Source organism: Nannospalax galili, unplaced genomic scaffold (genome assembly GCF_000622305.1).
Source record: "Nannospalax galili isolate Female #2095 unplaced genomic scaffold, S.galili_v1.0 scaffold31, whole genome shotgun sequence".
NCBI lineage: Eukaryota > Metazoa > Chordata > Mammalia > Rodentia > Spalacidae > Nannospalax > Nannospalax galili.
This window is the reverse complement of record NW_008332149.1, coordinates 1289464-1303760: the sequence shown is the minus strand read 5'-3', so window position 1 is coordinate 1303760 and position 14297 is coordinate 1289464. Positions and strand designations below refer to the sequence as shown.

General features: G+C 43.9%; 1 protein-coding gene across 1 annotated transcript in view; it reads left to right on the top strand.

Annotated features, from left to right (window-relative positions):
• Positions 1-14297, top strand: part of LOC103729315 (putative DMBT1-like protein) — a 57067-nt gene that overhangs the window by 38864 nt on the left and 3906 nt on the right. Inside the window, exons 12-18 of the mRNA XM_029560711.1 lie at positions 2094-2155; positions 2994-3311; positions 6051-6368; positions 7026-7058; positions 9247-9279; positions 11011-11164; positions 12909-13126. Coding sequence (XP_029416571.1) covers positions 2094-2155; positions 2994-3311; positions 6051-6368; positions 7026-7058; positions 9247-9279; positions 11011-11164; positions 12909-13126 — 1136 coding nt within the window. The remainder of the gene's footprint in view (positions 1-2093; positions 2156-2993; positions 3312-6050; positions 6369-7025; positions 7059-9246; positions 9280-11010; positions 11165-12908; positions 13127-14297) is intronic.

Sequence of the window (14297 nt, the reverse complement as noted above, 5' to 3'; positions counted from 1 at the left end):
CTGTTAAGGGTCACAGGAAACCCTGCTTCCTAGGTGTGTTATGATGGTTCCATGCATGGACACAAGCCAGCTCATTAATTCTGATACTACTATGAATGGAGTCCCAGTTGGGTGTTTTAGACCATGCAGAAGAGGATCTGGTCCCTCTAAGGCCTCTCTCGGGCTTGTACACAATCTGTAAGTTCAAGATGAAGACACAGGATGCACTTAATAAATTGAATATACTAGTTAAGAAAGCCAGTAAAGCAGAGAATACACTAGAATGTACTTCATGGGCACATATGTGTATCAAAAGGGGGCATTAGTAAAGACGGGGTAAAGTGGGCTATAAACACCGAGGAAAACATCAGGGAAATCAGTTTTGGATTTGGTCGTCACACTGGCGAGGCTGTGCAGCGAGCCAGGAAGAGGCCGCATGAGGCGTGAGAGCCGCATGAGGCTAGAAACGGGATGTGCGCAGTGCGTGCTGGGAAGGCAGACAGAAGCACATGTTAGCGAAAACAGTAAAAACAGCGGTCCAAATCCTCAGGAGCACGGCTGGCATTTGTTGAATGTTTATTTGGCAGCACCTTGAACTCCTTGCCTCCCCCAAACCCAAGGCCCCCTTTTACAGAGAGGGAAACTGAGGCTTCAGAAGTTCGTCATTATGTGAGGTCCTCCACTCCTCTCCACCTACACAAAACGGGCAGAGTTTGTGCCTCTGTCCGCTCCGTTAAGATGCTGTTTAGAACAGTCCCCAGTCCTTTAGTAAGCACCATGGTGACTCACTAAGCAAGCAGGAGACACATGCTGGGAAGGAAGAGCCTTTCCACACCAAAGAACAGACAGAAATCTCCACAATGGGCATGAACAGCTATTGACCATGGCCTCCTTGTCTTGCAGAGGTGACATCGAAGACCCCACATCTGATCCGTGAGTTGGCTCTCATGCCGTTACTTAGCCCTCACTTCTGGTCCATACTTCTTCCTCTGCCGCCACGTCTGAGGCTTTTACTGGTGTCCTTGGCTTTCTCTCTCTCCCGTGTTTCCTAATTCTCCAGAAATCTCCACAATGGGCATGAACAGCTATTGACCATGGCCTCCTTGTCTTGCAGAGGTGACATCGAAGACCCCACATCTGATCCGTGAGTTGGCTCTCATGCCGTTACTTAGCCCTCACTTCTGGTCCATACTTCTTCCTCTGCCGCCACGTCTGAGGCTTTTACTGGTGTCCTTGGCTTTCTCTCTCTCCCGTGTTTCCTAATTCTCTGTACAAAGCTATCATGAGCAAGAGATTCTATCTGCACATATCTGACAGTCAACCATCATGTCACTGTATGTTGATAATTATCTATTTAATTTTCTAATCCCTTGTTTTTAACAAAGAAGACACATTTAGATACCCCACATTCTGACATTAAGGAGAAGTTAGCAAAGCCCAGATGTATTAGTAACCTTTCGTGTTGCTATTGCTGTGATAAAATGCCTGACAAAGCAACTCGAGGAAGAGAGGTTTATTCCAGCTCGCAGTTTGCGGGCATCGTGATTAGGAAGGCGTGGTGGTGCGGGTGGCTCTCGCTACAGCTGGGCCTTGAGGCATCTGGCCACATTGCTGCTGCAGTCAGGAAGCAGACAGAGGTGGATGCTGGTGCTTGGCTTGCTTTTTCTGTTTGTTCAGTTGGACCCCAGCCCACAGGGTGAACCCACATCCAGGCACAGCTTCTAACCTCAGTTAAAGCTCTGTGGAGACGCCATCTCAGGTGCTTCTGGAGGTTGTCTCTTAGTTTGATGATAATTCTGTTTAAATGAAATGAAGGCTAACCATCATGAGACGTGAGCAAGAAACATGGCTGTGTCCCCCAGAAGGACAGACTGTGAATGTTTGCATTTTAGCACCCAGCGGAACAAGTTAAGAGCTGTTACATTTTTAGCGACTGGGTAGAGGAATGTTATTTCAGTTGACTTCCATACACCTGAGGAACATGGACCCATGTGAGAAGAGGGTTTGATTTGGGATGTCCTTTCTTATATAAATGGCAGGGAGAAACAATCAATGGGTATCTATTGAAGACTGATCTGGGAATGCTTGACTTCCCAAGTCCTTCCTTCTTATAGAAGATCTCTTGTCTCCACAGCCACTCCAACAGCAGCATCCAAGACGGTAACAGAAAGACCAGGTAAGTCTCGGAACCCACCCATCCCAGTACCAAGTGTCTTCTCTCTCAGGACCTGCATCTGTGCCTGCTTCGTTTATAGGGACTAGAACTGTGTAGAACTGCGCACAGTTTATCTGTTTGCAAATGGGCTAGCTGATTCGACCCAAGCTTTGAGGACCATTCGAAGCTTGTGGAATCTTCTGACTCAGAATGAGCAAGGTTGTTCTGTTAGCATTGTCTTGTGTTTCTCAGGTTTTGCATTCGTGCTTTCAGCTCCCTCAAGCCTGTGTAGTCTACAGATACTTACAGTGGGCTTTTCTCACTTCTTCTTGAGTTAGCCTCATATCTAAATCATTAGTTGTTGTTGTTTTTTGTTTGGTTTTTCTAAACGAGCAGAGGATCAGAGCCATTCCACAGGAAACGTCAGAATCAGGAACTTGAATATAGATCTGTCCATTACTACGTGTGGGATTCAGGCTAGATCATTTTAATTCTACTTTCAGTCCCTTCATGGGTAAAATCAGTATACCAACACTCTGATGTGCTACCCTTGAGTTACCATAAAGGTGACCCTTGAAAGAGTGTCACACACACACAAAAATCACAAAGCTACAAATTTTTTTTCTACACTTAGCTAAAATGAATTTGTACATACTTCTGGCACAATAGATACTCAATTCATATATTTTGTTTAAACTGGATGTTATTGACAATCTTAGGGACCTATTAAAACTCCGCTTGGGGGTTTCTGAGTAGCAGGTTCTCTCTATCTAACAGTATTTGGGGTGGGCAGCTCAATCTCATCATAGAAAGGTACCATGCCCCTAGATAACAACAGTCACCAGGTCTCTGTCTACAGGGGTCTGGCCAGAGCTGCGGCTGGTGGGTGGCTCCAGTCGGTGCTTGGGACGAGTGGAAGTCCTCCATCAGGGAGCCTGGGGCACCGTGTGTGATGATCTGTGGGACCTGAATGAAGCTGAGGTCGTGTGCAGACAGCTGGGGTGTGGTCAGGGCGTGTCCGCCCTTGGGAAGGCCCACTTTGGTGCTGGCTCAGGAGATATCTTCCTGGACAACCTTCAGTGCTCTGGAGTGGAGCACTTTCTGGGCCAGTGTGCCCATTCGGGCTGGTCAGACCACAATTGCGGCCACCATGAGGATGCTGGTGTCATCTGCTCAGGTACGCAGTCTGATTTCCTCATTTGGCAATAGCGATTACCAGTGAGTGCTTTACAAAAACATGCAGAAAACGTGACTGAATATGGGAAGTGTTTGGAAGCCGAGGTAAAGGTGCCCATTGAAGGAGGCCATTTGCAGGAGGCCAGGGCAGTCTAGGGCTGGTCCTCAGAGCCGCTGGGAACTCCTAGACTGCATCTGTGCAGGATTTAAGTTCTCAGAGCCTCAATTTCTTCACCTATGAAATTAGCAAACTAGCTGCTCTCTTACAGCAGAAATGCCTTTTCAAAGTCTGGTTTACTACCTGGCCAAAAATGTGAGAAATCTGAAAGAAATATGGGAAATGACTAGTTTTATTTGCCTTTTGGCACTTTTTAAAAGTTCTCCATATCTTCTGATGTGCAAACATTTAGTTGGGAGGAAGTTAGTCCCTACTGGGATGTGTACTAATGGTTCTTTCTAATAATTTGATGACTTTAGGTAAACAGCTGTAAGCCCAGATGTGACGTGAAAGAATCATTCACTGTAATTAGATTGGGTGGTTTGTCTGTAGAGCTGGCCATGTGGTGTACAGAGTTATTCCATGGTGTGGAATAATTTAGTATGCTGATGTACACATTTCACTACTAAATAGACTCCAGCTCTCTGAGGGCAGAAAACACTCAAGCCATTTTCTCCCAACACAGTAGCAGACTGACACACCCAGAGAAGCTTATTTAAGCCTGTTGATGAATTTGGTTTTCCCTGTACTATGTTCCTTAAAGGGATTAATGTTGGATTAATGAACATATATAGGGGTATAATTAAATCTTATCTTCCAGTATTAAAGTCCACAATCCCCCATGTGCAGATGTATTCATTTTTCATATTTACAGATGCTGAGAAACCTCTGTCTAAAGATCCAGGTCAGTCATGCTTTTTGTTGGTGGGAGTTAAATATCAGCTGCCCTTGACCTTGTCCTTGAGCTGTTTGTTCCCCTCTGAGCTCACTCCTTTTTTAAACTGCAGGAATCTTCACATTCACACTGTTGGAATGCCATTTAGAGAGTCTGGTTGGAATTACTTTTGATTTTTCACATGTGATATGGTGTGCATACGTGTGTGCGTGTGTACATCTATATTTTTATATTTTTGCATGTCTTTTTTAACTTTTACAAAATCTTTATTGAGAATTTCATACATGCATATAAGGTGTTTTGATGAAATCCACATCCACTCCCTCCCCTCCAAACCCTCCCACATCTCCCCATCACTCCTTCCTGACAACTTTGTGTACTGTTTCTTTTTTTAAAAAAAACTTACTTATTATTTTTATTTTATGTGTATGCGTGTATTGCCTGCATGTAGGTAAGTGCACCTGTGTGGTGCAATGCCTGCGGAGGACCAAAGAGGCTGTCGGATCCCCTGGACTGGAGTTACGGACAGTTGTTAGCTGCCATGTGGGTGCTGGGATTCGAACCCGGGTCTTCCGCAAGAACAACTAGTGTTCTTAACCGCTGAGCCATCTCTCCAGCCCCCTCTTTTTTTTTAGTGGGGCTTTTTGCTACTCTAATATTCCCCCCCTCTGAAAAGGTAACACTAAAATCTTTTAGGGATTACATAAGTGCTCCCAAATACTTTCGATGTTTTTGGCCTTTGGAACAGAGTATGTTGCTAACAGGCCCAAGGACATTTTGACTTTTAGCCAAGAAATGGCTACTTTTCTTTGGGGTCTTTTTATCCTAACTGCCTAGCCAATTCCTACCTCTTATTCTTATCACACAATTCTCTGAAGAGGTTACCCAAATTGCCGATGAGAGTCCAGCCTTGGCAGATAAAAGAAAAATGAAGAGGAACTCAATAGAGGGATGCTTTTGGAAGCTCTGGTCAAGAAATTACGATGTACTATGATATGAACTTTTGAAATTTGCCCTATTCTGACCTTTTTCTGGTTCCCTGTCTAGAACTTGTAATGCTAAGTACTCTTGCCTTTACTTCTCCTTCACATCCCCTGTTTATCAGTCAAGGACTTTCTTTTCTCCCTGTAGATAAGAGTTATGCAATTTGAGAGTCTTTTAGATAGACCCACTGAAGGGGTACTCCAGTTGCCTCACCCTGCGTCCCTGTTCAGCATGGAAGAAGCCAGAGCGGTCTGCATCCCGATTTCTGCATGTCTTTTATAAATCATTCACATATTCCCTGGCAAAAAGGCTGCGTATTTGATCACCCTTACTACCACTTTCCTGACCATCATAGCACCAAAGGAAAGGGAGCAGGAGGACAAGGCACCGTGTCTTAGGGCTCTTTGCATGTGCTCTTCCCTCTGGCCCAAAGGACGTTTCCCCACCTCTTCTACTGACTAGCTCCTTCTCATGTCTTTAAGAGCTATCTCCCAGAATCCTCCTCTCTATCATTATCTTCATAACTTCCTGTCCTTTCCCTTTGATAGATTTATCACAGTGTGGAATAATACATCGTGCTAATATATAATTTCACTAGTAAATAGACTCAGTCTTCCTGAGGGAAGAAACCAAATATCCTTGGTTTGTGGCTGTACCATCAGTGACTGACATAGGAGACAATAGATGAATGCTGTTAAAATGAAATTTGCTGCAGCCCCCACAATATGCAATTTAGGAACTCATAAGAAATGTGATGAACAAGGCCCAAGGCCCCATCCCAGCCCTCCTCTGATACTGGTACTGCTAGACTCCAGGTCAGAGTATGGGGGGAGGGGACTCACATACCACCTCTCTGTCTGCAGGGTACTGGCCAGAGCTTCGGCTGGTGGGCGGCTCCAGTCGGTGCTCAGGACGAGTGGAAGTCCTCCATCAGGGGGTCTGGGGTACTGTGTGTGATGACCTGTGGGGCCCCAACGAAGCTGAGGTCGTGTGCCGCCAGCTGGAATGTGGTCAGGCTATTTCTAGTCCTGGTGAGGCCTACTTTGGCCCAGGTTCAGGAGACATTTTCCTGGACAACCTGCAGTGCTCTGGGGTAGAGCAATACCTTGGCCAGTGTCCCCATTCAGGATGGTCAGAGCACAACTGTGGCCACCACGAGGATGCTGGTGTCATCTGCTCAGGTAAATTTTTTTTTTTTTTTTTTTTTTTTTTTTTTTTTTTTTTGGCAGGGGGGTCCTGGAACTCACTATATAGACCAGGCTGGCCTTGAACTCACAGAGAGCCGCCTGCCTCTGCCTCCTGAACGCTGGGATTAAAGGCATGCATTAAATGTAGTCAAAGAAATTTTTGGAACTATCTTTTATGGGTGGAGTTTTCCATCCATCCATCTTCTCATTCCTCAAGTGACCCTTCAGCACTAGATCTGGGACTCTTACAGCTTCGGATACCCAGGGGTACCAGCACCACCTGGGGCATTGCAATGCAGATTCCAGGGCTCCTCTCCCAAGAAACTATAACTAAGTATGTTTGGAAAGAAGCTTAGGACTCTGCGCTTTAACAAGTCACCTAGGAATTCAGTATAAGATTTGCTGAAAATAACCCAGCCCCGCCCACCACAGGACAGGGCTGATCCAGCTGCTGAGCTTAAGTTTCCTAAGCCAGGACTCTCTTAGAAGAAGGCTGAAGGTGCTTGCAGGGCAGGTCTAGTCCTCTGTTTCTTATGCCCAGGAAGGTCATGATCCTTTCCCCTTTATTCCTCACCCACTCCTCGTCACCTCACCTCTTCTGTCCTTTGGACTAATTAAAGAATGACACTTTGCCTTTCTTTGTGCATGCAGACTCAGAAGACCCATCTCCACACATACCTCCAGGTGAGTCTGTTGTTTTCCTAGTCCAAGAAGCTTCCCATTCAGGACTAACAGCAATGATAATAATACCAAATACTTATAAAAATGCTGAAAACTAGGCATTGTTCTGAGCTCTTCACAAGCACACACACACACACACACACACACACACACACACACACACACACTACTAAACTCATGATGGGGTTATATCATAGTAAACGCACTGTAAAAATACAGCTTACTGAATTTCATAGCATATTAACAGGACTCTTAGAGTAGCTGCTCTCTAGCCTCACAATTTTGTGCTTGCCCAGGAGCACACCGTTGCTGCCCAGCATCTCAAGTGAGGATCATACCACATATGTGACCCCAGGAAAAATCTTAGTTTAAAATTTGAAGTATAGTTTCTCTTTCATGAATATTGCTTTGAGAAAAATCCTAAGTCAGGTTCTTATTTGTCAAGAACTCTGTTACTCGGCCCCCTTTAAGAAGACAATTTGATTATTTACATTTTCCAGATAAATAGAAACATAGAAAGTTAGCAAGGAGCCCAGGCCTACCGAGGGGATTTGAAATCAGACTGCAATGAACTTGGCCTCTAGACTCATTTTCCAAACCCACACTGGCCCAGGAGATACAGGCAAAGCTATGGCAAAGACAGGGCCATTGTGCTCACATTATTGCCAATCACCAAGACAATTCAAAAAAGCACATGCTAGGTTTTCAGAGGAAGCGTTTAACACACAGAAAGGTTAAGCAGTTTTGATCATTGATCAAGTTAATGGTGGAACCAAGCTTTGACATTCGTCATTCTGAACTCAAAGTTCAAGCTCGGTGCTCTTGTACTTCCTGTTTTTGAAGATACTATATTTAACAGTTTAATTATATATATTATGCAAATATATATCAGAGATTAGAAAACACAGTGCAATGCATGTAGAATAAACTCTGAAGTGGCACTGGAGGGGAATGAAAAGACGTTTCCTTTCATTGCAACCTATGCCAAGAACATCAGCAGACATGATGCAAAGCGCTCTGGATGCATTAGTTTATTTAATCCTCATGGTTGAAGTTCGGGGAGATCAAAAGCCTGGCCATGTAACTCCATCAGGGCACGTCTTAGAAGATGGGCCCTTTTCCTTTCCAGATGGCCTCTTCATACTGTTCTCCAACACGGTGGTGAGACTTCTTTTGAAAGTTAGAATGAGGCAGAACCAGAACTTAGTAGCTTTCACTTGTCCTTTGAATGTACCTGGCTTGTCCCATCCAGCCTCAGGGAATATGTAATAGTCACAAGTCACTGGAAGAAGTGACTCTCTTGGCATTTGCCTGGAAGAGATTTTGATAAGTGCTGCATGTCCTGGGGCAAGGCCAGCTTTGTGTATCAGGGTCATGAAGGTGAGGAGAAGGGCCGTCCAAGTTCAAAGGCCGTGGTTAAGGTCAAGAATGTGGATAATCACATGAAGGCTTATCTATAGTTTTCTCATTTCATACAAATTGTATGGATGATGAAGAGATGAGGAAACAATGCATGGAGCCATCCTTTATGAAGGCTTATCTATAGTTTTCTCATTTCATACAAATTGTATGGATGATGAGATGAGGAAACAATGCATGGAGCCGTCCTGGTTAGAACGACTATCATTTACATACATGCCATGGCTTTGTGGGTCAGGAATTTGGACAGGGCTCAGCTGGGAGATGCTTCTGCTCCTCAGAGCATCAAGCTAGAGTAGCTCAATGGTATTTCTTTAGGGACTGATTTGGAGAGCTTAAGACAGCCTCACTTACATGTTCGGTGCCGTGGTGGGGCAGCTGGGAGGATGAGACCTCTTCTTTTCCAGGAAGGTCTCAGGGACTCTTCATATAACAGGTAAGATGGTGGAGGGCTGTATGAGTGATCCATTATGCTGAGAGACAGGAAATACAAGTCATCCTTAAGATGCAGCACAGCCTCTGCCATATGCCATTGTTCAAAGTAGTCACAGAGCCCCCTGTGTTCAAGGGAAGAAGGCATGTCCAAGTATTACAGGCTGGCTTTGGTCTACCACCGGACCATAAAGAATGTCCACTCAGCAGCATCAGACTCATCTCAGTTTGTGCCAAATATATTGAAGTTTCCGAGGAAACCCTTCAGAGTTCACTAGCTTATAGACGAGACTAAAGATTTTCCCCTGGATATCATTAGCATTTCCTTTTTCCCTTCCAGGTCCTTCTCCAGCTTCTCAGGATCAAATAACAGGTAGTCACTTGTCACTTTTAAATTTGAAATGATGACTCCATGTCAGCAGGTTCCAGGCAGTGTGTCTGGGATGCATCACAAAAGAGGTTCTGATGTGCGTGTATGTAGCGCTTGCTCCTCTGTCCCACATTGTAAATGTTTAATGCTTAACAGGAGAAGCAGGCAGGGCAGAGGAGATGTACGCAAGAGGATGACAAAATGGTGGAATGTACTTCTGTGGTCCATCTAACCCATACACAGCTTGACTTCATTTTTTAAAGCAATTATGTTATAAGTGTACCACTTGCATTCTATGTAAGTGCACCCATGTTGTGCAGTGCCTGAGGAGGTCAAAAGAGGGTATTGGATCCCCTTGAACTGGAGTTAGGACAGTTGTTAGCCACCATGTGGGTGCTGGGAACTGAACCTGGGTCCTCTGCAAAAGCAGCCAGTGCTCTTAACCACTGAGCCATCTCTCTAGCCCCATCAGCTTGACTACTTTAGACCCAGCCCAGTGAACAGTCACAGTCACCTGCTCTTCGTCTCTTGCTACACATATGGAGAGATACAGGAAGTTCATTTCACAAGGGCTCAGTTCCAGTATGATTTGGTCCTGTTATTGTAACCTATAAATGTGCTCAGTAGAGTGGGGTGGCACACGCTTATAATCCTAGTACTTGAGAAGTATAGGCAGGAGGATTGTGAGTTCAAGGCCAGCCTGGGCTACATAGTGAGACTCTGTCTCAAAAAAAGGGGGGGGGGGATTTGGTTCTGTGGTAGAGAGCACTTGTGAAAGGCTCTGGGTTTGATTCCAGCTTCCTACTCTTCCCCAAAGTATGATTGGTGATAGAACTGTGGGGTGCCAGAAACGCCTTGCACCCCATTTCAGGAGAGACTAGGAATATGTGCATTCTGGGAGGATTGCAAGTAAGTCATAGTGACAGAGAAGAAAAATAAAGCAACTTTATTTTTATAAGGCGCAGGATCAATAAAGTCTATTGTGCTTTCAAATTCCTCCAAAATAACTTGGTAATTGTGTTTTCTGCTTCTTCATTTAGCACACTGCCTTAAATAGACATGAGTGTATCTACTTACATTAAAATGACAACTAATATGAAAGAGCTAATTACTGACCTCTTGTTTAACCCTGAAAAATCCCCAAGTCTGCAAGTTCCAGGCAGAATATTCTGAGTTAAAGGAAGCACAATCTGCTCAGCAAGGCAGTGAAAAAGTTCTTAGAGGAGGAGTCATAACCTCCCCAAACAGTCCCCAGTGTCCCTTCCCCTTCCTGACACAGCAGGCTTCAAAGTTATTTGATAGCTTCTTGTTCCCCAAACCTCCTCAAACCTCCTCAAAACTTCCATTTCACAGGAAAGACAACCTGTCTCTTGGTCCCTCCTTCCCAACCTCTCATGAAAATGCCATGTTTCTCCTAGAAAGAAAAAAACCCACCTTTCCACTTTAAAAGAATGCAATAAACAGTGAGGACAAATGTAACCATTTTTTAGCAGGAGACAGGAGCAGAAAGAAAGATGGCGATTCTCACACCATGATGTCTTTTCCCCACCAGAATTAGATCAAATGGCTTCCCAAGAGAGGTTAAATGGAAGATGAGCTCAAGATAGTTGCGCATGCCCACCCAGGCCAGCTGCCACCTGACTGCCCTTGACTACTGGCTGAGTGGGTCACTCCTAGGATCATACAGTGGTGCCACATGGTTGTGACCTGACATCATTTTTCCTTTTGTTTCAGGAGAAAGTAACTCTTGCGGAGGGGTCATTTCCAGTCTCTCTGGATCATTTTCTAGTCCACAATATCCAGAAAACTATCCAACAGATATCCAATGTGTTTGGGAGATCCACGTGGATAAAAAGTCCCGCATCGAACTCATGATTCCAAACTTGAAGTAAGAAGTCATTTTAAAAGAGAAGGGTCTGTCTGAGTATGTATATTGGTTTGTGAAACTGTGATAAGTTCATTTCCTACAGTGGGAAGCATGCAGGGATGGAAACTGGGGAACACAAAACTCTACAGTGTTTTTAAGTCTAAGTTTGGGCTAATTTTGTAGTGATATTCAGTGGGTCACTTCTAGCTGTAAAAACAAAGTAAGGGGCCTGGAGAGATGGCTCAGTGGTTAAGAGCACTGACTGCTCTTGCAGAGGACCCATGTTTGATTCCCAGACTCCACATGGTGACTACAAACTGTCCTTAACTCCAGTTCCAGGGAATCTGATGCCCTTTTCTGACCTCCACAGCATTGCATAGCACAGCTATACATGCAAGTAATACACTCATACACACAAAATAAAAATAATTACTAAAATAAAAATAATAAATTATATATATAAACAAAGTATGCCATTACTAAAATAAAAATAATAAATTATATATGTATAAACAAAGTATGCCATTACGTATTTGACATAGCCCTACTTTGACAGTTGTCTTTTGATTTTTTTAAATAAAAATATCACAAAAAATGCCTAACACCTTTGACCTTGTAGCATATTAGGTACCAATATTTGCCCTTTTAAGCTTGCTTTTATACTCATCTGTATTTTATACAAACATTAAGAGACTTTCCTTATATACACGTTAGTCAACTATACCAGCCTTGGGTTGTGCATTTTCTAAGTGCTTCCCAAGCAGAAAAAGGTAAAAACAGCCACTGCCATACCTCTGATACGAAGAGAACAGATGTTCCAAAGTCACTGCCACCTGCTCATCTCCATGACCTAAAATAATAGCTGACATTGCTGATTTCATGTCTAGATTCTGAGCTATAGTCTCTCTCTCTCTCTTTCTGGGGTCATATATATGTTTGCAGGTTCCATCAACAGTGTTTTTTAAGACAGAGTCTCTCAATAACCTAGAGCTTGCCAAGTAAACTATACTGGCTGTTCAGTGATCCTCAAGATCCGGTTGTCTAGTTCTCCCCAGTGCTGGGATTATAAGTGTGTGCCATCATTCTTTGCTTTTTTATGTAGGTTCTGGAGATTGAACTCAGGTCCTCATATTACAAGACAAGCACTTTACTAACTGAGATTCTATCTCCACAGCCCCTGGACTATATTCTTTTAGGCTTTGTCATACTCTAGTGTTATTACAGCTTAAACATAGTCTTTGTCATCCGCATTAGAGAGGAGAAAAATGAGATCATAGAGAAAAAGAAATTTGCCAAGGACAACCAGTGCAGGTCTGTCTGATGGCAAAGCCCCGGCTTTTCACCAATATGTGGTTCTATGAGCAGAATCACACAAGGTTCTTCTTCTTGTACATAGCTTACCATGTTGCAATGAGAAAGACCATGGAATTCTATAATAAACCAGCCTCAACCAGCACTGAATTACTGCTCAGTCATGACTGTGCCAAATCCATCAGTTCAGACTTGCTTTAAACCCAAACAATAACAACAAAAGTCCTAAACTATGTTATTTTAGTCATTGGCCAAAACCATTACGAGTTTAAAACTTATTGTAAAGTTGTAGCAATAAGCTTAATGTATTCCCTAGACAAAGAAAGTAGAGTTCTGGTAAAGCATTTGGAAAAGCTTAAGGAAATTTCAAGCTCTATAACTGTCACATTTTGGGACATTGATTTTGATGGTTTTTTTCCTCCTGTCACTAACCCCCTGGATTTGGTTCCCCTAGCCTGGAAGATATCCTTGGATGTCCCTATGACTCAGTTGAGATCTTTGATGGCCCCAGAATCGCATCGCTCTCTATGGGAAAGTTCTGTGCCCCATCAGCTATCGTGTTTTTCTCCTCCTCCGACATCTTGACAGTGGTGTTCCACAGTGATTATATGATAACCAACACTGGCTTTTATGCTTTGTTCAATGCAATTCCACAGGATGGAAGGGAATCAGGTATACAAAAGAGAATAATTCTAGAACATTTTGCTTACTATTTTTATTTATTTTATGTGTATGAGTGGATTGCTTGCATGTGTGTAAATGCAACGCCCACAGAGGTCATAAGAGGGTGTTGGAGTCTCTGGAACTGGAGTTATGCATGGTTGTTAGCTACCATGTGAGTTCTGGGACCCGGACCTGGGTCCTCTGCAAGATCAGCCAGTACTTTTAACCACTGAGCCATTTCTCCAGCCCTGAAAATAATTTCTAACTTGACTCTGCTGTTTGCAGAGGCCTGTTTCAGTTTAAAAGAATCCCCACACACTTAGCTCTACCAACCCTGCTCAGAAGTTGCTAGATTTTGACAGTAAGGTAGTGATGTGTATCCTGTAAAGAGGTATTGCAAAGGATAGCTATAAAAGGCCAGGCTGCTATGGTGCAAGAAAGCTGTGCTCTGTGAAGGGTCTTCAGGTTGTGTGTATCTTCTATCACCAGCACTGTGGGAACTGTCTGGAGTGCTGAAATGTGGAAGCCCAGCTCTCCTGAAGATTCCATTTCCCACTCCTTGCTGGCCCGATTCATATCTTGCATACACTAAACCATAGATATCCCAATGAGAGATTTGGAGGCTCCTGTTATCCCTGGACTTATAGGAAGCCATTGCAGAGCCCAGTCCCATTTCCACTGTTCAAGGAACACTGCCTGACAATTGTGGTACTTCTGATGGAACCCTAGTAATTTTTTGAGGCTGCCAGAAAACCAGGTGGTAAGCACCTGTCTGAAATTTAGGGAATTCCTTGCATAGGGCCCTTAAAGGTATGTTGGAGACCCTGCACTGAGGAAGCTAAGTAGGCTCCAACATCTGATAGACAGACCACTCACTGGCTCAGGATCACCATTCAGTCAGTAATGGTTACAAGGGTCCTACTGTGTTACTGCCAGGCCTAGTTAAAGGTATGAACAGACAGAGTCAAAGCTTAGCCCCCCACTCTGTATTCTAGTGTGGATGTGGGTATTAAGACACAGAGACACATAAATAAACAAGCTGCTTTAGGGGTGAGGATGATAAAGTGTAAAGATAATGCTGGAGATAAAAGGCAGACACAGTAGAGCATGTCTTGATAGAAGAGGGGTGCCACGTGCTGGATGGGAATGGATGGCCTCTCTGAGGAGGTGACATGTGCTG